The sequence below is a fragment of the Festucalex cinctus genome, chromosome 8, assembly GCF_051991245.1.
Source record: "Festucalex cinctus isolate MCC-2025b chromosome 8, RoL_Fcin_1.0, whole genome shotgun sequence".
Taxonomy (NCBI): domain Eukaryota; kingdom Metazoa; phylum Chordata; class Actinopteri; order Syngnathiformes; family Syngnathidae; genus Festucalex; species Festucalex cinctus.
The window spans coordinates 10,061,525-10,083,225 of NC_135418.1; the positions used below are offsets into that span (position 1 = coordinate 10,061,525).

Below are 21,701 nucleotides of genomic sequence, written 5' to 3' on the forward strand. Positions count from 1 at the left end.
TACGGCTCTGCGATTCAAAATTGTTGATTCAAAACAATTTTTAATTCAAAATGATTTGACTGACAATGATCTGCTTCAATCTATAGATGTGCTAAGAATCATCGTGATATCCTCCAGTCTGGTTCACAAGTCAAGTCATCTTTACTTGTATAGCATTTCAAACAGCCTTAACTGTCACACTTTGATGATGCAATGTCAAAGATTGAACATTCCGTTTATGATAAGACGCATCACCAGAACTCATCACTTCATCACCGCAAGCATGACACCACTTGACAAAGCAAAGACAGCTGTAATAATAACAGAAAAAAAATAAGAGAATGATGTAATGATTCCGAATAACAGATAACTCACAACTAGTAAAACATAATTCTAAAACATTGTATATTAAGTGTTGATTTCATCGCATTTATTTATCAAATTTCTAGGGCCATTTGTATTTTTACCGGTGTCCAGACACCCTGTTCAATACGCAACAAAATTAATTTTAAAAACTAAAAACATAAATAAAAGAAAAAATATCTAGTGTCCATATAAAAGTTCCATCCAAAATATGTGGTTGTACAAGACTTTTCCAAAGCAAGTGCAAATAATTAAATACAACAGCGTGCCTCTAAGAATATTCAATTTAACAGATTTCCAGACAAACTCTAGTGTCTCCGTCTGAACCATTTGTGGCACACTGGGTCGCACCCACCTAACGACATACTTCATAGACAAGACAGCCAAAGAACCTTGACAGTTATGTGTTAACTTCGAATATTATCTGTTAATAAAATGAATAAAGACAAATACAAGACTAATTGCTGAGAATACACAGATTATCAAACGCAATGTCCGCTCCAGGCACAGACAGCAACCTTCACCCAAATTAAAACTATTTGCGGCGATGAAAGGCTTTTATCTGCCGTGATCCGAACGCAACAAGCTAGATGCTATGCTAACCGCTACGAATTACATTGACAACAATACTGTCAAGGTTTACCTGTTTGACCCAGACTTCACCGACAGACTACAAATGACGTCATTCTACAATGACAACCACAGACCGTGAATGGTAAAACAAAATTTACTCGAATATAAAACTACCGTAGATAGCTTTTTTTCATTCATAAACTTTCGATATAACTCCAAGTAACAACGTACGTGACAATAAATAAATGAAGAAAAATTACGAGCAGGTAAGTTTGGTGGAGGTCAAAATTAATTTTAAGGATCAAGATAAACTATTTACCGCTATCCGCCATTTTCTTTGTTTACTTTCATCTCGAACACTTTCAGCTCGGAACTGGGGAAGAACAACTCGGATATATCCGACTTAAGACCATCCTCGAATTCAGCAAAGACTTGGGTAAATAATTTTTTTAGACCTGGGATGTAAATATGTATGTGGGTGTGTGTGTGGGGGTAGGGTGGGGGGCTGGGGGTTTAAAAGACATTTAAGGTCTAAAATGTATGTTTCTGAATTGTAGATTTTTAAAGACCTTTTTAGAGGGAACCTGAACACACAAAATGAACAAACTTGCCCACAGTGCACACTTAAATTAATTTGTTTAGCTTGTTTCCAGAACGTTGCTAGCTCATAACACAAAGGATAGCGCCATTGACTCGCTAATGCTAATTAGCTCGCTGCATTTTTGTATCACTCAAAATACAGTTATTCATACAAAAATGCTTCAGGAATATATACAGCGCAGCAGCTTAACATTACTCACCGGCATATGCTCTTCCTACACTTCCAAAAAAGAAAAAAAAACAACTTCTATTGGCATAACCTGATCGGGATTTTTTTTCTTCTAAAAAAAAATAAAATAATAAAAATTAAAAAATAAAATAAAATAAAAAACCTATTTGCATAACTTGATCAGGACTTTTTTTTTCTTCCTTCTTCTTCTACTGTCTAATGTGGCTACAACATACAAGTGTTACGTTGCCAGGTGAGAAATATAGCATTATTGTACATACACTCAAAATTATCATATATTTGACGGAAATCATAGTACACCCGTCATAACCAAAATAACAATCCTACTGATTCGCGACAGTCAAATATAGTCGCTCTAGTGTTTATCAACGCTCGCCAATAGAGAATGAGTTAACGTCACTAAGCTGTATTTACAACTGGATAACCAATAGGCCAAGACTTTTGAAGTATTTTATATTGAAGAATTATATATGTAATTCAACAAAAGACGCCTCTGTCAAATCCAATATTGGGGTCTAAGGAACTGAGCGAGAAAAGAGTGTTCAAAGCAGCACATACTGTCCACTTGATCACCCCCCAGCTGCCTTTGACTAATGTGTTGCTGCCTTCATGTGGTATCGTAATTATGGTAAATACAACATGTCAAGTAGAAAATTGCATGTGAACACCCCTCATGTCGTATTTTCCACTGGACAACTGGGAATTTATTTTGATACCCGAGTTGAGAGAACTATTCTATTATAAGTTTCAACATGGCGGAGAACGCCAAAGGATTTGTGAATGGCAAGAAATATTAACACTTTATAAGGACATTATCATCCGCCAGCAGGTTGTTTTAGAATCTACACAATTACGTAGCATACACAATTCAATGTCCTGTCCTTTACAACTCATTATTTGCCATAATGGTTCGGTTTTAGGAGTACATCAGCTGCTATGTGTAGTTTTTAGCTACAACAACAAAAGCACATGAACAGAACTCTGTCGTGATTAGGAATTTCTGAGCGGTACAAATACAATAATTGTCGTACACCTGGCAACACTACCAGTGTATCAGATAACCACACTGACCCTGAGTGGCCAAATAGTGTACAACATGAACAGCACAAACAAGGGCAAGACTGTATAAAATCATTTAAATAAAATAAATTTTGGGACATTTTATATTGATTCTGAATCATAGCAAATGAGAAGAGATTTTTTTCAGCACACCCTATCTAGCAATCTATATCTATGAAGTAACCTGGCAATAGCCAGATGGATATTGAATATGCATATGCAATATCCATCTGGTACCGCTCCACAGTAATTTCGTCTGGAAAAGGCGGGGCATTCTGTACAATAATTCGAGCTTATTGGACGATGTGACATTCTACACCTTTTAACCAATCACGGCCACGGATGAAAATGCGTTTGTGTCCATTCATCGTTCCTATCTAAGAGGGGGAAAAGCACGAACATCTTACCAGCTAGAAATACACAAAGTGCCTCTCGCTGTTCAACATTCAACAAGGAAACGGTGAGTAAATCTGAGAGAACAAAATTGTAGTGTCCATTGGTCCATGTTAGGTTTGTTTGTTAGCTCCGCGGTCGGCACTGGCTTCCTGGTTTCGTCGCTGCCTTCCTGGTTTCAACACAGTTGCATATCCCGCCCCCAAAAACAATGTCGCTCTGTGAATGGTCAGGGAACGGCAGTTATCTGTGGTAGCGGTCCAAGATGGTATTCTCCAGAGTTTGTGAACTCACAAATACCGTGAGAATTCATCTTGCGAGAGCAAGGTTATCTATTATGCATCTATAGGCATAATCACAGAACAGCAATTAGTAGTTTACAAAGTGAGTTCTCCTCTACAGCGGGGATGTAACCTGTATTGAAGCGTGAATAATCTATAAGTAACCAACACGCAAAATACAGTGTTCCCTCGTTTTCCGCTGGGGTTAGGTTCCAAAAAATACCCGCAATAAATGAAATCCGCGAAGTAGTTAGCTTTATGTTTTACAACTCTTATAAATGTTTTAAGGCTCTAAAATCCCCGACCGCACAATTTATACACTTTTCTCATTGAGGCATTTACATGTTCTCCCATTTCTCTCTTGTTCAAACATTGATAATGTTCAAAACTTCATAAATTTTTATAAAATGGGTACATTACTGTAAAAAAATATGCAAAATTGCACTTAAAAAAAAATCTGCGATACAGCGAGACCGCGAAAAGTGAACCGCGTTACAGCGAGGAAAGACTGTATTCAAATTAAACAAATCGAATTTAAAAAAAAAAAAAAAAAAAAAAAAAAAAGTTAGAAATCTGGCAATTGAGCATACCTTATGCGGAATCGCAAATAACTTCAATGTACGATGTTCAGAATCTCGAAATGCCACTACTGCATTAAATGTTTGTATGAAAACCACTTCTAGGCCATCCATTCTTTTTATCGATTATCCTCACTAGGGTGGGTTGGGTGTATGCTGGAGCCTATGCCAACTGACTCTGGCTGAGAGACGGGGTACATCTTGATCTGATCACCAGCCAATCACAGGGAAACATCTGGGCCATGAATATAAATTAATAATAACAGTACGGCTGTAACAAGACGATAGTGCACCATTTCCAACATCAAAATGTCAAAATCAATATAATCAATTAATCATCAAAATAATGATTAAAAAAAAATCTTCACATAATGATGCTTGTGCAGGCAACCACAATGATACAAATATACAAACATCACCTAAGCGGAGGTGTATATTGGATGTGGAGATCGAGAATTCAGTGCTTGGAAGTGGAATAAATGGGCCTGAAGAATTGAACCATTCTTTTTAGTATGTATGTTACTCATTACGGATGCAGCAGCTATATGCTTATTTTTAAAGTTAGCTTGTAGCAAACATAGCTTGTGACAGATGTGACATCATTCATGCTATGATCACTTGTTTTTGATCAACTGTTGCAAAGGAGACTGATTCACTCCTTTTTCATCTATAACAGCTTCAAACATGACATTCATAGCATAAGTAGGAATGGGGGGAAAAGGTTTGCTGTGATTCTATTACTGTTAATATTTTGTGTTATGTTTATGTGTTTCTGTCTTCGCGCTTTGTGACAGGCTATGGTTGATTCAAAGTGTTATATAAAATTAAGAGTACTTGACTAATCTAGGGACATGCATAGTCAAACAATCAATCTCTGCTGCAGAACAGCTCCGCCAGGAAACATTTTTCTCATCACCGTGACAAATATCACAACATGAATTCTCAACAACCAGAGATTTTCTGTTGTTCAAAAAAAAAAAACCTTATCAATTAATTGAGTTGTTAGTTAAATTTTAGCCATGATTGATTACAAAAATATATGCAGGAAATATTTCAGAAGTTAAATTTAGGACCGCAAAACTCTGGACTCACATCATCGTCGTCATCTGTTGAGTAGTCATCATCGTCCTCGAAGTCCATGTTGGAAGATAAGTTCTCGGTGTCACCGCTTTTTTGGTCCGGCTGCTTCGCGAACATCATAAAATGAATGAATACAACATTGATCATTACACTCATGTGATTTTATTAACTAACTAGCAATAGTACCTGTAAGTCTGTAGGTTCCTCCTACAAAATATACACATAAAACACACTCATTAGAACAAGAATGGCATACAGCGAGACCTTTACTAAAGGTCGAACAACAAGACATGATCACACCAACCTCTAAAATATATTGGAACAATGATTGCATTAGATTTTTGATGTGACTGAAAACATTTGTGTGTGACATCAAAGGATGCACATGAAACTTTCATGGACATGTACCAATATTAATAATATTCAACATATAGAAAAATATTTTTTTTTAAAACAACATTTGAATCATTTCTAATCTAAACAACAAATTCCGCAAGAATTTTTGATCATATAAATACTTACCACATGTGGCTTTGCCCACCCCTAAATAATACCAGTCAGAGAATGTCTATCACAATTTAATACAACATAGAATATGACTTCAGATGCCGGGAGTTTAGTCACTTGCAAACCTGCACTGTACATTTTTATTTTTATTCTTATATTCAGTCGGGAAACAGAGTGTCTCACTTTTTTTTTTTTAAGTACTAAATAACATCTTATAGATATGCGAGTTAGATGATGAATGACAAGTTTACTACTAGATTTAAATTAGCCTTATTGAATGAAAATTTTGAGTACATTTAAATCATTTAGTACTTAATCTTAAATGGTAAAAGGACTTTCACTTGCATGTTTCTTCAAGCGCTTTGACGCTCGTGTCTTCATTCTCCAAATGATGACGCAGCATTCTGGAGCAACTGGAGATTCTGTATGACACTTGAAACGCATAACCCCATTACCGAATGACTGCAATTACGTTTACGCTTTTGTGTTATCTTACGAAATTACAAAACAAGCAAACGTTTGTTGAATAATATGAGGTTTCTATTTTTTTTTTTTAAGTATAATTAATGTTAACACAGAAGCTAACAGAAACTTGCCTCCTAATGAAACACCTTCTGAATCAATTCATAGGTGTTCTGTTGCTTTGATTAGTCCACAATCTGTGCATCAAGGTTGTCTTTTTTTGTGTTTAAAAAGTGGCTTCTTCCTCTTGGGCAACGCAGGTTAGCAGACGGACTTCGTGAGAGAATTGAACGGGAAATCCCGCAGCGCAACACGTGAAGAAGACAAAGCTTTCTTCTTCTGTGCCTGCTTTAAAAGCGACTCCTTGATGGGTCTTATCGCCATCTACTGTTCATTATTTAAACTGACAATTCAGCCGTTCTGGGTAAATTAATATGAACTAAAGTGGAGTGAACAGCGAAAATCTACGTATAATTGCCTCCCATTGAAATGCATTGGAAATTAACAACAACAACATTTTTAAATGAAAAACGGTGAGAAAGAGAGAAGAAAAAACAGACAAAACTATATGTATAGATCAAGGAGAAACAGACAAGCCTTTTGGGTGGGTGAAGAGCAGTAGAAAGTCGTTTAACATAAAAATTCACCAAGCAAGCAGGTTAGGTTAAAGTTTGTTACCATGGTGACTGACTATCTGTGGAAGTGTTCACTTCCTCATTGTTTTTTCAAAAATATTTCCTGAATTGTCACCAACTATGAGCTATTATTCATAAATCACAGCAAATCCTTAATGGTAAATGATTACCTAAACATATCAATAAATTATAAGTCAATCTTAAAGTCACCACTTGAATCACATTGTATTATATTCATACAATGTCAATCATCTAGACCTACTAATCAAATTCCAAATACTTCTACGTGTAAGCATATTGTGACCAAAAAAAAATAAAAAATCAATCACCTGCAAACTGATATTGTCATCCAGTAATTCAGAAATGTCGTTTTCTGGCATCTTCGGTATCACACCTTCTGTTTCAGAAGTCTAATGGAGGGAAAGATATTTTGGAAAACTGTGACTTCTTAATCAGTGACATAAAATCGAGCTGTTGTGCCCCCATTTACATATACACTTACTTTACGAATTGGACAGAGACATTTGCGCATTCTGCATATACGTTTTCGGTTCTCTGGACTCTTGCAGTTGGCACACTGGCCACAGTTTGCCGTCATATGGCATCCCACACACTGCCCGCATGGAATCCACTGAGGTTGGTGGGAAAAAAAAAAAAGAGCAATGTAGGTTACTCTGTATCATTCATTACTCATGTCACATTTTGTTGTGAGGCATAATTTTCTGATGCAATCATTTTAAGTACTTCCACTGTTTCTTTGTTTTTATCTAGCTAGTATGCAAAAGACAATCAAAATATAAGATTTGCATTTCTTACTTTCATAAGTACTGTGATAAATGAAATATCATTAATAAAAAAAAAAGTGTGACAAACTACAGTATTTCTATTCAATGAGTTAAGAGCCAGCCAAAAGTAACATACATGATATAACATGTCATGCAAACAGTGTTGAAGATACGACATTACCTTCCGTAAACGAATCAACGGATGCTCAATTGTCTTTGAGGCTGAGGATTTGAAAAAGAAGAGAAGATAATTAAAAATGAGAAGCATTTTGTCTCCAGAGCAATATTTCAAGATACATTTCTCGTTCTTCCAAATGACTTTCAAAACACACATTCACCAACCTACCCCAACATGAAGGACAGGAGGGTCTCTTTCTTTGTCTGTCGTACCATGTGCCAATGAAGGGCATACCACATTTATAACACACCCTGTTGAGAAATATAGCATTCCTGAGTTCTGTTGTGTTTATTTAATTCCTTAATATAGCTGTTGAAATTTGAATTGAAGCACTGGACTCACAACATTTTATCATCTGGGCCAGGTTGTCCTTTTATGGAGAGGTGTGGTTTGGATGTTGACGGCAGATGAAGTTTAATTTTAATACTGGGTACAACCGCTTCATTGCTAGTATTTTGGTACGTCGTCTCATTAGAGAGGAAGGATTTGGCCCAGTTGTTGGGAGGTTGGGCGGGAGTTTGCTTGGTGTGCGAGTCCGGAGTGTCCGCCCCATCTCCTCTCTCCATCCAACTGGACTCTGAGGAGGAACGCTCCCGGATCTTCCTCTGCTGGTTCACAAAGGCAAAAGAAGAAGAAAAATAAATAAATAAAAAGATAAATATCTAAATTGTTAATATGAACACAAACATACAGGATTAAAAATCACAACAATACCTTTCTTCCACGTCGAGGCTTTTTTACTTCCCCATTATAAAATTTCCCTGCTTTGTAGTCAAAATTTGATACGTCCTGGACTCCGACAAGCAACGTCATCAGCTCGACTCTGCTTCTCACCCGATAACCTTGAGGACTGTGAATTGGAAAGAGTGAATACAGCTTTTAGCCACCTTCAACCTGGTTTTGTCTATTCCAATACTAACCCTTAAAATGTTAAATGTCATAACAAACAATTTACTTAAACTACATACAGTGGCCCTTAGACCTTAACAGTTTGGCAGTGAAACAACTCAGAATTTAACATGACCCACATACAATAGTCGGGCCAAATTTGATCAACTTTTCCTGAGTAAGTCAGCAAAGGAGTATTTGTCTGATGTCTCGTTTGAATTGAGTGATTATGCTGTGGTGCGAATTTGTTTCGACAGAAAATCCTTATGTGTATGTGGTCAACACTTAACAGACTTAACAGCAGACTATGATAAACATAAAAAGGTCAATTAGAAAGCAAGTTTTTGATGTAGTCAAGAAGTTGTTACCTGAGGTAATAGACATCCATTTGACCAACACTACAACCAGATTGTCGAATAACCTCTTTGCGTTTCCAACCCTCTCCAAGTTCAGGGAAGTCAAACCATCCCTCATCGGGATGTGTGCGCTTGCGTCGAGTTCGGATAAGCCTAAAGAAGAAAATACAAGCAACAATACGTTACAAATAGATTCAAAGGCAAGTAACACAAAACCTAAATTAGTCTGCTAAATAAGTTAGTTAAGTGTGGAGGCCTTATGCGCCACCTGGCAGCAAGTGGATAGGTAGGGTAATACAAACCCAATTCCAGTGAAGTTGGGACACTGTGTAAAACAGAAAATAAATGACTGAGCAATTCAGGGAACCTCATTTTACAACCCATCATGGCACCCACCTTGTCCCAGTTAGCCTGTTTACCTGCAGGATGTTCCTTAACAGGTGTTTGTTGAACATTCCACATCTTTCTCAGTCTATTTTATTCTTTTCTTTTTTTACCACCTGTCCCAGCTTTTTTGGAACATGCTGCTGCCATAACATTCTAAATGATTGATCATTTGCTAAAAAAAAAATAATAGATTTTATCAGTTTGAACATTAAATAGCTTGTCTTTGTAGTGTATACAATTAAATATACAGGATTTGCAAATCATTGTACAGTCTTCCCTCGCTATAACGCGGTTCACTTTTCGCGGTCTCGCTGTACTGCGGATTTTTTTTTAAGTGCAATTTTGCATATTTTTTTGCAGTAATATACCCATTTTATAAAATTTATGAAGTTTTGAACATTATCAATGTTTGAACAATAGAGATGTGAGAACATGTAAATGCCTCAATGAGAAAAGTGTCTAAATTGTGTGGTAGGGGATTTTAGAGCCTTAAAACATTTATAAGAATTGTAAAACATAAAGCTAACTACTTCGCAGATTTCATTTATTGCGGGTATTTTTTGGAACCTAACCACAGCGGAAAACGAGGGAACACTGTATTCTGTTTTTTTATTTAACACATCACATCTTGATTGGAATTGTTCTTGTAAAAAAAAAATAATAATAATAAAAATATAAATAAAAGATAACCAAGTTATGACTTAAAAAACAACAACATAGTGGACACCTCCTTCGGAACATGTACAGCAGGGGTCTCCAAGTTCGGTCCTCGAGAGCCCCAATCCAGCCTGTTTTCCATGTTTCTCTCCACTAACACACCTGATTCATGATCGGGATCATTATCAGGCTTCTGCAAAACTTGCTGATTAGCTGATCATTAGATTCAGCTGTGCTGAAGGACGGAGACATGGAAAACAGCCTGGATATGGGCTCTCGAGGACCGAACTTGGAGACCCCTGATGTACAGAATGTAATGTGACCCCAATTAAAAGACACAAAACCTGCGTTGACAAAGACTGCATCAAACTGCAGCGTGGTATACAATTTGCTATGATCATGAAAAACAAATAACTGCACTTACCTATTGAGGGTTTTGCTAACACTCGCACTATGACTCTTTTCACTTTCTCCTGCTAGGCTTTCCTCATCATCACCTTGTTCATCATCTTCTAGCGGCTCCAACCAATCAGTGGGAGGACAGCCAACAGGAGGCTTTTCTTCCTCCATCTGATTCTCATCCACTTGTGATTTCCCGACATGGGCTGGCATATGTCCATCCTCTCCTTCGTTAGCATTCTCTGTGCTTTGTTCCACATTTTCTTCCACAGGCTCCTTCCCGGGAGGCTGCAGGAGTTCCCCGTCCATTGGTGCAACAGTTTAAAAACTGCCAAGATTGTTTTCAGGGCTGAGTTTGTCTACAACTTTTTACATTCGATCATCCTTTTTTGGTGTTGTAGAGCGTTTATACATCATGTCGGGATTCAATCTCTTGCCTGTGGCTTCGAGAGCTGATCAGGAGGCTAAAAATGTAAAATGTAAAGAGTAATTAAGCCCGTGTACAGTAAGTCTATTACTGATCAAATATGGTTTTAGAAAACACGCCCATTTCACGCATGAATGGATTGATAGATGCCAACAGTCTAACGTTCATACATTAAAAATTATTACTGACTCTGATATTACTGTTCAGTTGTGTTGAGTAATGATGAATGAGCAACGATCGGCAGTAAATTTACCATGAAATACGGTCGTGTGACAACGAAATATTAAATTTAAATGTCGGTAGGTGATCGTCCTATGGAATAGCTCTTGATTCGATTAAATTATTGCTGTTAATCACTTAATTCAGACGCACCTCACGACATATCAAAGACATTTTGTATACAAGGTGGCGCCGGGTACACCGGCATAAGAAACACAGACGGCATAGCGTTAACGTTAGCCTCAATAGCTAAAGCTAACTTCATGGTCGCAGTGAAGAACTGTGACAATTCTCAATAGCACGTATAAACTTTGTGTACTGCCGCTAAATGCGTGTTAGTTTGTTCGATGAGTCATCAAAACCACACAACTTTACGATAATATACTTTACCTTATTGATAGTACAGCACCACAATTCCAATGTGTTTCCTTGTCAAGTGCTAACCAAGCTAGCTAGTATGTAGCTGGCACCGACGGAAGCTACGCTAGGACCAAAAAGTCCATCACTGAAAAGTCCGCCAGCCGAAAAACTTGCTGTAACAATACCAGAAATATTGGTGCAACGTTTGTATTACATCTCTTTATTTAATACGGAAAATAAATCGTACTATAAAATTGTTGGGGGAAATTACGTAGTTAAATTATGAGTCACACTAAAGCAATTATTTGTTCATGAAACGCAGTAGTTCATGAAAGCGGAGTGAAGTGAATCTTCACACTCTACTTACATAATCATTGTCAATGGAACTAGTCAGCTGTGCCGTCTTCATAGTTCGATTGGTTGATCAAATTCAAATGTTTTGACTTCTGTACTTGTTTGGCGTATGGAATTATCGATATATATTTTTTTTTATTTGCTTGCCTGTTATACTAGTAATAGAGCCCAAACAAGCAACTCTGTAGCCGATGGCGCACATAATCTGCGCTGGTATGCTTTATTTTTATTTCTTTTCTTTTTTTTTAACTCAACGTTGTTTTTTTCAACAATTTTGTTATATGACAGATAACGCCACAAAGACAGCGGGCTACTTTGCATGAACATCATATGCACGTTTGTACACGTTTATGGCATTTCAACTGTGCATTTGTTTTGTTTTTTTGACGTTTGTGGCAGGTCAGCATGCGAGGACGACAGACAGGCTTACCCATAATTGGAAGTTGCTTTTAAGTACAAAGGAGGCTTTTTCAGCTGATTGGTCAGTTATTACAATCACTCTGCCAGCTCCTCTCCTATTGGATGGGCCCTCCTGACAGCGTTGCTCTCAAATTTTACTATTCAAAAATTTTGCACATCACTCTCGAATGCAATCATTCTGCCCTCATATGACATATACAACACATGCTTTACAAATTTTGACTCATTTTTGCTACCCAATCTGTGTTGCAACAGTACAATGATCCAAAACATCAAAGCAAATCAACAAAAGCTTTATTTAAGGCGTTCATAGCAAAAACAGCACGAGCTTATCTAGTTGGGAAATATATATAAATTTACCAATTTAACTTAATCAGTATGCAACAAAATAAACAATTATTCAGATAGAAGAAAGTGTTTATTTCAAGCTTAGTAAACATTTATTGTAGGTTAAACCTTAATCACATATCCCTTTATTTACAGTAACCAGCCAGCAGAAGTAGACCATTTCCACTATCTATCCTTGTTACTACGAAGATCTGTGGTCAGAGGATCATGCTGAATGGTTTGATGCAACATCAATGCGAGCAAACCAGCCCTGTTGGTCATAGCAGTCCTAACGTTGCGCTCCTGTTCAAAGAGCTCGTCCAGCTTGTACCACTGTCGATGCACAAATGAAACAATTTACAATCTGTATATCTGCAGGTGTGCTCCTTTAAACCATCCAAAGCAATTAAATACCCACCACTCTAACTCGCTCCAGGTCCACTTCAGCCCTCCTGAGCTTCTCCCAGTTATAATGTTTGTTACATTTCCGTTTCGAGACCCTGCAATATTCTCCGGTCAACTCAAAGACATTTTTCACCAAAGGACACCCGCACACCTCATCCACGGGAACCTGCACACATCAGGAATGAAATGTAGAGAAAGAAAGAAAGAACATGCCACAAAAGCAGCATGCAGACAGACATCTTGTGCCAACCTTAGGATCCCTTGAATGTTCTGGACACAAAACCTGAAGCCTCTTGCAGTAAGTTTTGCTTTGGGGATTGTACACATCACAGAAGAGTCTGGTTGCTCTACAGGGAGAAAAACAACAAAATAAAGTGAAGCAACTAAAAACTGTGGGATTTTTTTTTCTCCCCAATACGTGTATATACATTTTGATTTTCTCACCCTTCAATTCTTGTAGGATACATGGAACCAAAGGATGTTTGACTCTCATACTGTCAAGATAAAAGATGCAAGCATCTATCATCAATCAAACATATAACACCTCAAGAACCTAACCCATCTGAATTTTTTCAGGGCACACACACCATACAGCCAAACAACCATTCACATTCACCCCAAACCCCCCCCCCCCATCCCCCCCCCCCCCCCTCCCACACACACACACCTGTGGACAACTGAGTAGGGATGTAACAATATCGGCAAGATCGTGAGAATAAAACTGCCACAATATCATCACCATCATGTTACGATATTAAAAGCAATATGTGTTTAAAAAAAAAAAAAAAAGTCAGGTTGATTTCCATTTGTGCAGTTCTAGCACCCTCTGGTAGCTAGTTTTTTTTTTTTTTTTTGTACAGTTTAATTTTCACAAAGCATGTTTTGGCCCTTCTATGTTTAAAATCCGTGCTATTGGTCAGATGAAAGGGAACATATGCTTGTGAACCAAGTCAACATGTGGAAGTAAGTACTCACCTTTGCATAGCATCTTTCCATATGTCTTAGTGCAACTTTTGGATTGACAGGATGGCTGCAGGACACACAAAAAATCTGAAGGTCCGTGTCATCTCCATCCCCTTCATTCACCTGAAAACAAGCCATGACGTTGCAGAACATGTAGGTGAGAGCACAACATTTAAAGATGACGTTAAACCAAAGCAAGTTCACCTCCTCATCCTGTTGCACTGCCTGCTGCTTCGCCTTGGCGATGATGCCCTCCAGTTCGTGGAAGCGACGCTCCATTTCGGTGAGGCGCAAGCGGGCGTTTTGCTGCTCCTTGCGAATGCGCTCCAGTTGTTTCTTACCATGCTCCTCGGCAATACACGGACTCTGCTGCCACTGCTGGATTCGCTGAGGGAGAATCTCATAGATTCGACTGTGGAGAGCACATTAAGCACACATGTTAGACAATTTTACCTGTATAATCAGCAGTGTCCACAATGTGAAATAAAAATGCAGGAGGCGAGGGTTGAGATTAGTTCAACTGAAAACAACATGAAGAGGGAATGGCAGTTACATCAACCACAGGGTTTTGTGTTCCATTTGTGGGTCATTAGTACTAGGGCCTGACAGATATGCCCTTTTTGAGGCTGATGCTGATTATTGGCAGAAAAAAAAAAAAAAAAAAAAAAAAAAAAAGAATAGTTCAAGATTAATCTGCCAACTATATATATATATATATATATATATATATATATATATATATACATATATATAAATATAATGCATAAAATTCATCCCTTCCCCTATTCATTTCAATGGGTGCCACTTACGCAAACTTTCGCTCTTAAGATTCTCTGCTTTGAAGGACAAGTCCATATAAAAAAAAAATCATGAAGTATACAAGGTGTATAGAGTTAAGTCTCAATAATAATACCTCTCTTGTTTACAACTGCTGTAAAGCATCAACTTTTTCTTTTATTGTTTTTATCTTGTGTTATCTTCACAAGTCTTGGGACTTTACTAACCTGGGACCTCAGGGGTTGTATTTCGTGCCATGTCATGTGGAAATGTGTGTTAAGACAACAACAACAAAATCCTTGGATGTTTGCATCCTTGAATTTTGGAAAAAAAAACATAGAAAATGTTTGAATCCTTGAAATATCAACATTATAATATAACTTGAAAGGACAATGACAACATAAAAACAATAAGAAAGTGAAATAAGAATAAACTAAATAGCAACTGAAAAAAACAGTAAGAGCAAATACTGACTGTTCCTGTGCGTTTTGGCCTCCTGGGGGCAGTGTGGTGCTGTGCATCCATGGCGTACACACAAAGTGAGTTCAGAATAAATTTGCTACTCAATTCTATTAAAAAAAAACTAGTTTTTCACACACTGGGAAGAATTTGTGCCTTTGCGCAGTGTTATCTCATCTGTGGGTACGTGTTCCTACAAGATTTGTGTGTGGATATTCGTTATTTGAAGGAAAAACACTCTCGAAGTCGATGGTGACTTCCTGTTAGCGCTGTTAGGCTAGCAATGTTTTAAAAACAAAACATGTTTTGTATTTAAATATACAGTGGATGTAGTTCTTAACATTGTGTATTTAGTTTTACAGTTAACTCCAACTGTGGTGTCAACAACTTAAAGGGCGCTTAGGGACAACCAGAATAACATACGCTACACACTTGTTAGTTGCTAATTGCTGTGCAAGCAAAATGGTGCATTCAGCGTACTTTCACAGCGTTGGAAACTTCGGTTTTCTTCGATAAAGTTTTAAGGGGAAAATAATCGGCCATTTGGCCCAATTGGCCAATAATCGGGCGATTATAATCAGCAGCCGATTAAATCTGTGGGGCCCTAATTAGTACTCTAAATAAAACTATATTTATAACAACAGGAGAACGCTCTTACTTGGCAGCTAACTTCATACCGCAATCCTCTGAGCAGTATTTGGAGTTTGCTCTTGCGGCCTCAATGCAGTTGGGCCCGAGACACTGATGGCGTCCACCATGATCCCGCACGTCGCTCTTCTCACTGTGTCGGTTTCTGTCCTTGTGCTTTTGCTTCTGCTTGTGGCGCCGGGACTCTTTCTACACAGATTAAGTATACATTTCCAAACTTATTACCGCCATATACTAACATCATAAGACAACTTCTGTATCTTACCTTCTTGTCAAACTTCTTCTCTCGTCTCTTGACGTGCTTTACTTTCACAGCTTTCTTTCTCAACACAGGACTGAAAGGCGGTTCATCGTCGTCGTCGTCAGTTGCCCACCCCTGGCAAAAAGCGAAAGAGGGGTTGAGCAAACTGCACACAAAAAGTCTTACATGAAGTTAGCCTAAAAAAACACTATGGTCACAGCTGTTACGCTACCATGCTGTTGTTAAGCCCTGCCGCTTTGTACTGCTGGTAGAGATCTGCCTCGCTGTCATAGTCGTCAGAGTAATGCCTTCGTCTGCGGTGGTAGTTCTCTCTTCTTTCTCGCAAATACTGCTCCTCTTCTTTTACACGAAGCATTTTCTGTATGGAACAAGAAACAGTCATTTTCACTTTCTTTCCAAAAGAAGCCACATTGAACATAAAACTACAAAAGTCACCAACTTAAAACGTCTACATATTATTAAAAGAACCAGCATTGAGAACAAAATGATCTTTGCATTGATTTTCAGCAGCATAAAAATGGTATAGCCTGATCCAGAATTTTTTATTTTTTTTATTTTTTAATATATATTAAAGAAAACATTTTGACATAATTTAAAAACATACCCTTGCTCGGACCTCACACTGTCTAAATCGGCACTTCTGCCTTATTTTATTGGGTCCCCCGAACTTTTTCATGTCTTTGCAGAAGTCACACTGTGCACAGTCCTCAGTCCTTCTGCATGGCTCACATTCGCCACACATTCGCACCGAACGCTTCACCTGCAACACGAAACAAATACGATATGCCCAAGTTAGCTAAATTAAGCTAATTTTCATCAGCAGTCCCATGGGCAGATACGAGTGCCAGCCTAAAATGAGAATAATTGAAAGCACACATTGTTTTACGAAAATGTACAATAAAATTACAGAAATATATTTACTATACAAGTGATTCACAAATCGGTCTCACTCAATCTGATCAAATTTGGCCCGACTTCAGCCACTGCGTGTTTTTTGTTTGACGTTTGTATTTGAAAATGCATAATTTCTCAAGGTAACACAAGCTGGCAGTTTCGGAAGCTTTAGTTCCATTAATGCTTGTTCACTTGACAACCGCTCTTAGGATAACAACAAATACAACTAGTTTTATAGATGTTAATTACAAACAACAATATGTATCATGAGGTTGTTAACCAACAGTAATGTATTCGGGCCTTGTGATATGTATGTATTTGTGTGCAGTTTTAGTTCTGACCAATTGGGAAACTCACTTTTGATCCACGCCGCCTTTCACTCCTGTAGTCTGGCGTACTTGGGGTGCTGTACTGTCTTTCAGTTCTGTCAGAGTCGGATTCCCTCTCTCTGCTTTTCTTTTCCTTTCTATACTTTATTTCAAGCAATGGGTTTTCATCTGGTAACAAGAAATGGGAACGAACAAGAATAATTGTTATTTTACGTGGTCGCATGATGAATGCTCATAAATGCTAACATGTTTGAAGGATCACCTCTGCATCTCATGCAGTACCACTCTCTGATCGCCTTGGCCATCTTCTCTGTTATATTAATGCAGTTTCCATGGAACCACTCATTGCAGTTATCGCAGCCACTGAGAGGAGCAAACACAGCATTTAATTTAACAGCAACCGTCAGCGGAATCAAGGTGATGGAATGAAACAGCAGCGGTGAACTCACATCATGAAGCAGTTGATGTGCGGTTTCCTGCAAATGCAGTACAGTGGGGCATTCTCCCCATCCATATTACTGTTTTCTGGTCCCGGTGCAGGATCAACATCAGACGCTTCGCTTTCCTAGAAAAATGTAAACAAATTTACTAGACATTGCGTTACGGCGCGATTAAATCGGAGAACCGGGCTGTTTACAATATTGTAGAGAAAATAGTCTCGCTTTGCAGGAGCTTTGCGAAGTTGCTAGTACTACCCACTAAACAACTGTAATCCTTGAATATTATAAATGATAAACGTTCATACTTGTCAATTACCATGTCTAACTGGCGGCGGACTGTAAGTTAGGCCATGTTAATATCGGTCTACTAAACACACCAAAACTAGATTAACCACATATATTTGTAAAATTAAATAGATAAACACTTGCAAACCCTTACCATTGTGTATTTATATTGCCTGGGGGCGTTCAATGAATACAGAAGACAAAAGGAGCGAATAGCAGCGACTCTCAAAGGGCGCTAAATAACATTACCCTAGCTTTTAGCGGAACCTACAAAGATTACGTCACGTCCGTAAAATGGCGAGTAGCCTTTATCGCCACCTACTGGACTAAAATGGGATTCCATATAGAATGAACTATCGGAACTATTGTGCGACAAAATTCAGAATATTAAAAGCACATTTATTGATTCAATGTGAGCAAGTTAGTTAGTTAGTTAGTTAGTTAGTTAGTTAGTTAGTTAGTTAGTTAGTTAAATCTGTAAAGCATCCTTTGGTTTCCTGAAAGGCGCTATATCTATTTTTTAAATTAATTATTCTTATTCATTATTCACATTCACATTCATATTCATATTATTATTATACAAATTATTATAAAAATAGTAATTTTTATTTTGCAATTATTATACTATTATTATTGAGATATATATATATATATATATATATATATATATATATATATATATATATATATATATATATATATATATATATATATTATTATTATTATTATTATTTTTTTTTTTTTATATTTTTTTCTTATTTTTTTTTTTTTAATAAGAAAGACCATGGGATGGCACGGTGGTCGAGTGGTTAGCATGTCCGCCTCCCAGTTCTGAGGACTCCGGTTTGCAGGCTCCGGCCTTCCTGGGTGGAGTTTGCATGTTCTCCCCGTGCCTGCGTGGGTCTTCTCCGGGTACTCCGGTCTCCTCACACATTCCAAAGACATGCATGGCAGGTTAATTGGGCGCTCCGAATTGTCCCTAGGTGTGCTTGGGCGTATGGATGGTTGTTCGTCTCTGTGTGCCCTGCGATTTGCTGGCAACCAGTCCAGGGTGTCCCCTGCCTACTGCCCAGAGCCAGCTGAGATAGGCGCCAGCACCCCCCGCGACCCTTGTGAGGGATAAGCGATCGATAAAATGGATGGTTGGAAGAAAGACCATAGTCAATATGACCATAGTCAATGCCCTGATGTGCCTGTGTATCGCCACCACCCCATTAATGTTTTTTTTTTATTATTATTTATTTATTTTACAAACATGATTACAAAAATGATTCAATCTGGAGGGGAAAAAAGGAACTGTAAAATGTGTTTTTATGTGTTTCAATCGATCAAATGCAGCCAAGATGCAGCCAAAGGTAAAATTTGATGCAAACACTATAATAATGTTGTTTAACGAGCTGAAACTTGAAATTACTGATTGAGGCAAAAAATTACCACATCCGTGGTATTTTTTTTTAATTACTTGCATTTAACACAGTTAGAAAATAAAATAAAATGGAAAAAAAAGCGACGTGGACACAAATGGGGCGTGCGCGCGTACACACCCGCGTGCACCCCCTCCCCGCCCCCCCCCCCCCCCCCCCCCCACACACACACACTGTACACTCTTAAACTTAAGGCAGGAGATTATTCAGGGAGAGGAGGAAGTCCATCCAGTTTGATGTTGCTCCATCTGGACTGCTGCACGAGCACTTTCAAGACATTTATATCACAAAGGAAGGAAAGCTGCCTCCGAAATAATGCTATGCCAAGTAAGTAGAACCTGTGTTGGTTTTATTTATGTATTTATTTATGTATTTATGTATTTATTTATTTATTTATTTATTTATTTATTGGGGACATGATTTTGAGAACTTAATTGCATATTGTAGACTAAAATAAAATTGCAGTCAATGAATAAATCCGCTGAACCTAGCAGCAAATATCCATTGGATCCCATCATATGCACGCTTGGAGTAGCCAACTTCAACTGGTCCATCCGATACATATTGCTGAAATTAGTGTAATATTATCTGAAAATGAAAACGTCAACCTTTTACATGAATCAAGGCATCTGAGGAAATGTAAAATTAATAAATAGCAAAATGAAGTTCACTCCCATTCTCAGCTGTCAGCATATTGACGTGCAGCCTTTCATAAAAATGTTTTCAAAATGGATATTAATAATAGATTAACTTTGCTGCCTTTTTCCATGATGTTCACTCAATAGTAATATTGATGAAGCCAATGCAAGTGTATGGAGGGGATACCGCCTGTGTAGATTTTCAGTCTTCCAGGTCATAGTAATTTTCGTCAAAGCGAGGAAAAAAATTAGGGAGACTCTACTCTTAAAATTTTAAAACTGAAGAAGCCTTTGGAATTAAAGGTGAAACTACATAAAAAAAAAAAAAAAAAAAAAACAAGATCGGAAAATTGCAGTTGGCAACCTTAGCGGATGAATGCAGGGAAATGTTTTGTTTTCTAATGCAATCCATTATTTATGCATTAAAAGTGAGAATGACAAATAATCTATTTATTTATCATGTCACTTTATTATATGTACATTCAAGTCAGACAATAATAGCATTATATACACTATGTACTGACAAAAGTCTATGTCACATGTTTTGTTCTATACCTCATTCAGCTTTGGTCAAGTTTCACCTCAAGAAACTGAAGCACATTAAATATCATCATGAATGCTGAACCCAGTCCCACAGAAGGTTTTGAAAAGTTGGATAATGGATGTGAAGACTCAACTGAAGAAACAACTGATTTGGAGAGCCCCAGTGTACTAGAAAGTTGTATTTGTGATGAAACAGGTACTTTACAGTGAGTGACAGCTTGGATGTTGATAAAGAAAGCAAAAGTTTTGTATCATAAAACAATAAAACATATATACACTGCTTAAAAAAATTAAAGGATTTTCTTATTGGTCCTGGCATGAGATCAGTTAAACCTATCTGATAATTATCTGATCAGTTCGGTTATGACAAGCAGCACTGACAGCCCATTCATTTGTAAGTCCGTGCATCTTGTCAAGTCGTGCTGGGAGTGACATCATGCAGCCGACAAATTCGGCCTTCGGCCTTTTTTTGAGCAGTCCATACTAGGGGTGTCAATTAGTGCCTTAATTAAAGTTTCATGAACACCACTAATTTTTTCAATGCACGATAAGCGGTTCAGAAAATGGATGGATGGATGGATGGATGGACGGACGGACGGACAAGTGGATGGATGGATGGATGGACGGACAAGTGGATGGATGGATGATCACCCCTTATTTGGAAAGCCTGTACTGGGTGAATTCCAGTCGCAAGGCAGCAGACACATCCACGTCAAAATTTAGCAGTAATAAATTTAATAATAATAATTCATATATTTGTGCAGACTGGGGTTAAATTGTATTTTACAATTTAAAAAATGTGCATAATTTCACAAGTTACTTCATGTTAAAGATTAGATATGAAAAGAAAAATGCACTGAGCTGTCACAGTCTTACAAATGCAATTATGCCATCTAGTGGCAGAAAAAATGACCCCAACACAAATCAATATCACATTTGTATTTTACACTACAGTAGCCTACATCTTTTTAATGTGAACTCAATTTTATGAATTAATATGAAATTACTGTATCAAAGAATAAAAGATGCAGCCATATTTCTATTAGTTTAACATTTCCCCCCTTTATGTTAACAATAGTATGAAAACTTAGAAAAAAAATTTTATTGTACATTTAGAACAGATATAAAATCTTTGATTAATCATGAGCTAACTATTGAAGTCATGCAATTAAATCAG

At 37.6% G+C, this 21,701-nt stretch overlaps 2 protein-coding genes across 8 annotated transcripts in view; both read right to left on the reverse strand.

The window, feature by feature from the left end:
* Positions 1 to 11,924, reverse strand: part of mbd1b (methyl-CpG binding domain protein 1b) — a 19,474-nt gene extending 7,550 nt beyond the window's left edge. Inside the window, exons 1-12 of one of the 7 annotated variants that reach the window (XM_077529832.1) lie at positions 10,376 to 10,513; positions 9,327 to 9,466; positions 9,210 to 9,232; positions 8,920 to 9,060; positions 8,378 to 8,513; positions 8,006 to 8,271; positions 7,832 to 7,914; positions 7,667 to 7,707; positions 7,203 to 7,331; positions 7,030 to 7,110; positions 5,283 to 5,303; positions 5,109 to 5,201 (exon numbers count right to left, since the gene is read on the reverse strand). In XM_077529832.1, coding sequence (XP_077385958.1) covers positions 5,109 to 5,201; positions 5,283 to 5,303; positions 7,030 to 7,110; positions 7,203 to 7,331; positions 7,667 to 7,707; positions 7,832 to 7,914; positions 8,006 to 8,271; positions 8,378 to 8,513; positions 8,920 to 9,060; positions 9,210 to 9,232; positions 9,327 to 9,362 — 1,050 coding nt within the window. In that variant the 5' untranslated portion in view covers positions 9,363 to 9,466; positions 10,376 to 10,513. Of the gene's footprint in view, positions 1 to 5,108; positions 5,202 to 5,282; positions 5,304 to 7,029; positions 7,111 to 7,202; positions 7,332 to 7,666; positions 7,708 to 7,831; positions 7,915 to 8,005; positions 8,272 to 8,377; positions 8,514 to 8,919; positions 9,061 to 9,209; positions 9,233 to 9,303; positions 9,467 to 10,375; positions 10,815 to 11,386; positions 11,693 to 11,723 lie in introns of those variants that run through there. The other 6 variants (XM_077529830.1, XM_077529826.1, XM_077529829.1 and 3 more) reach the window with 6 other exon arrangements.
* Positions 11,925 to 12,407: 483 nt separating this feature from the next.
* On the reverse strand, positions 12,408 to 18,219 carry cxxc1b (CXXC finger protein 1b). Its single transcript, XM_077530702.1, has 14 exons — positions 18,074 to 18,219; positions 17,644 to 17,759; positions 17,457 to 17,557; positions 17,223 to 17,362; positions 16,576 to 16,731; positions 16,183 to 16,329; positions 15,975 to 16,085; positions 15,720 to 15,898; positions 14,030 to 14,237; positions 13,838 to 13,948; positions 13,307 to 13,356; positions 13,113 to 13,209; positions 12,876 to 13,028; positions 12,408 to 12,790 (listed from the first exon to the last, which is right to left on the reverse strand). Exons 1-14 carry the CDS (start codon positions 18,074 to 18,076, stop codon positions 12,644 to 12,646), a joined length of 1,719 nt encoding a protein of 572 aa, XP_077386828.1. The 5' UTR covers positions 18,077 to 18,219; the 3' UTR covers positions 12,408 to 12,643.
* Positions 18,220 to 21,701: the final 3,482 nt, after the last annotated feature.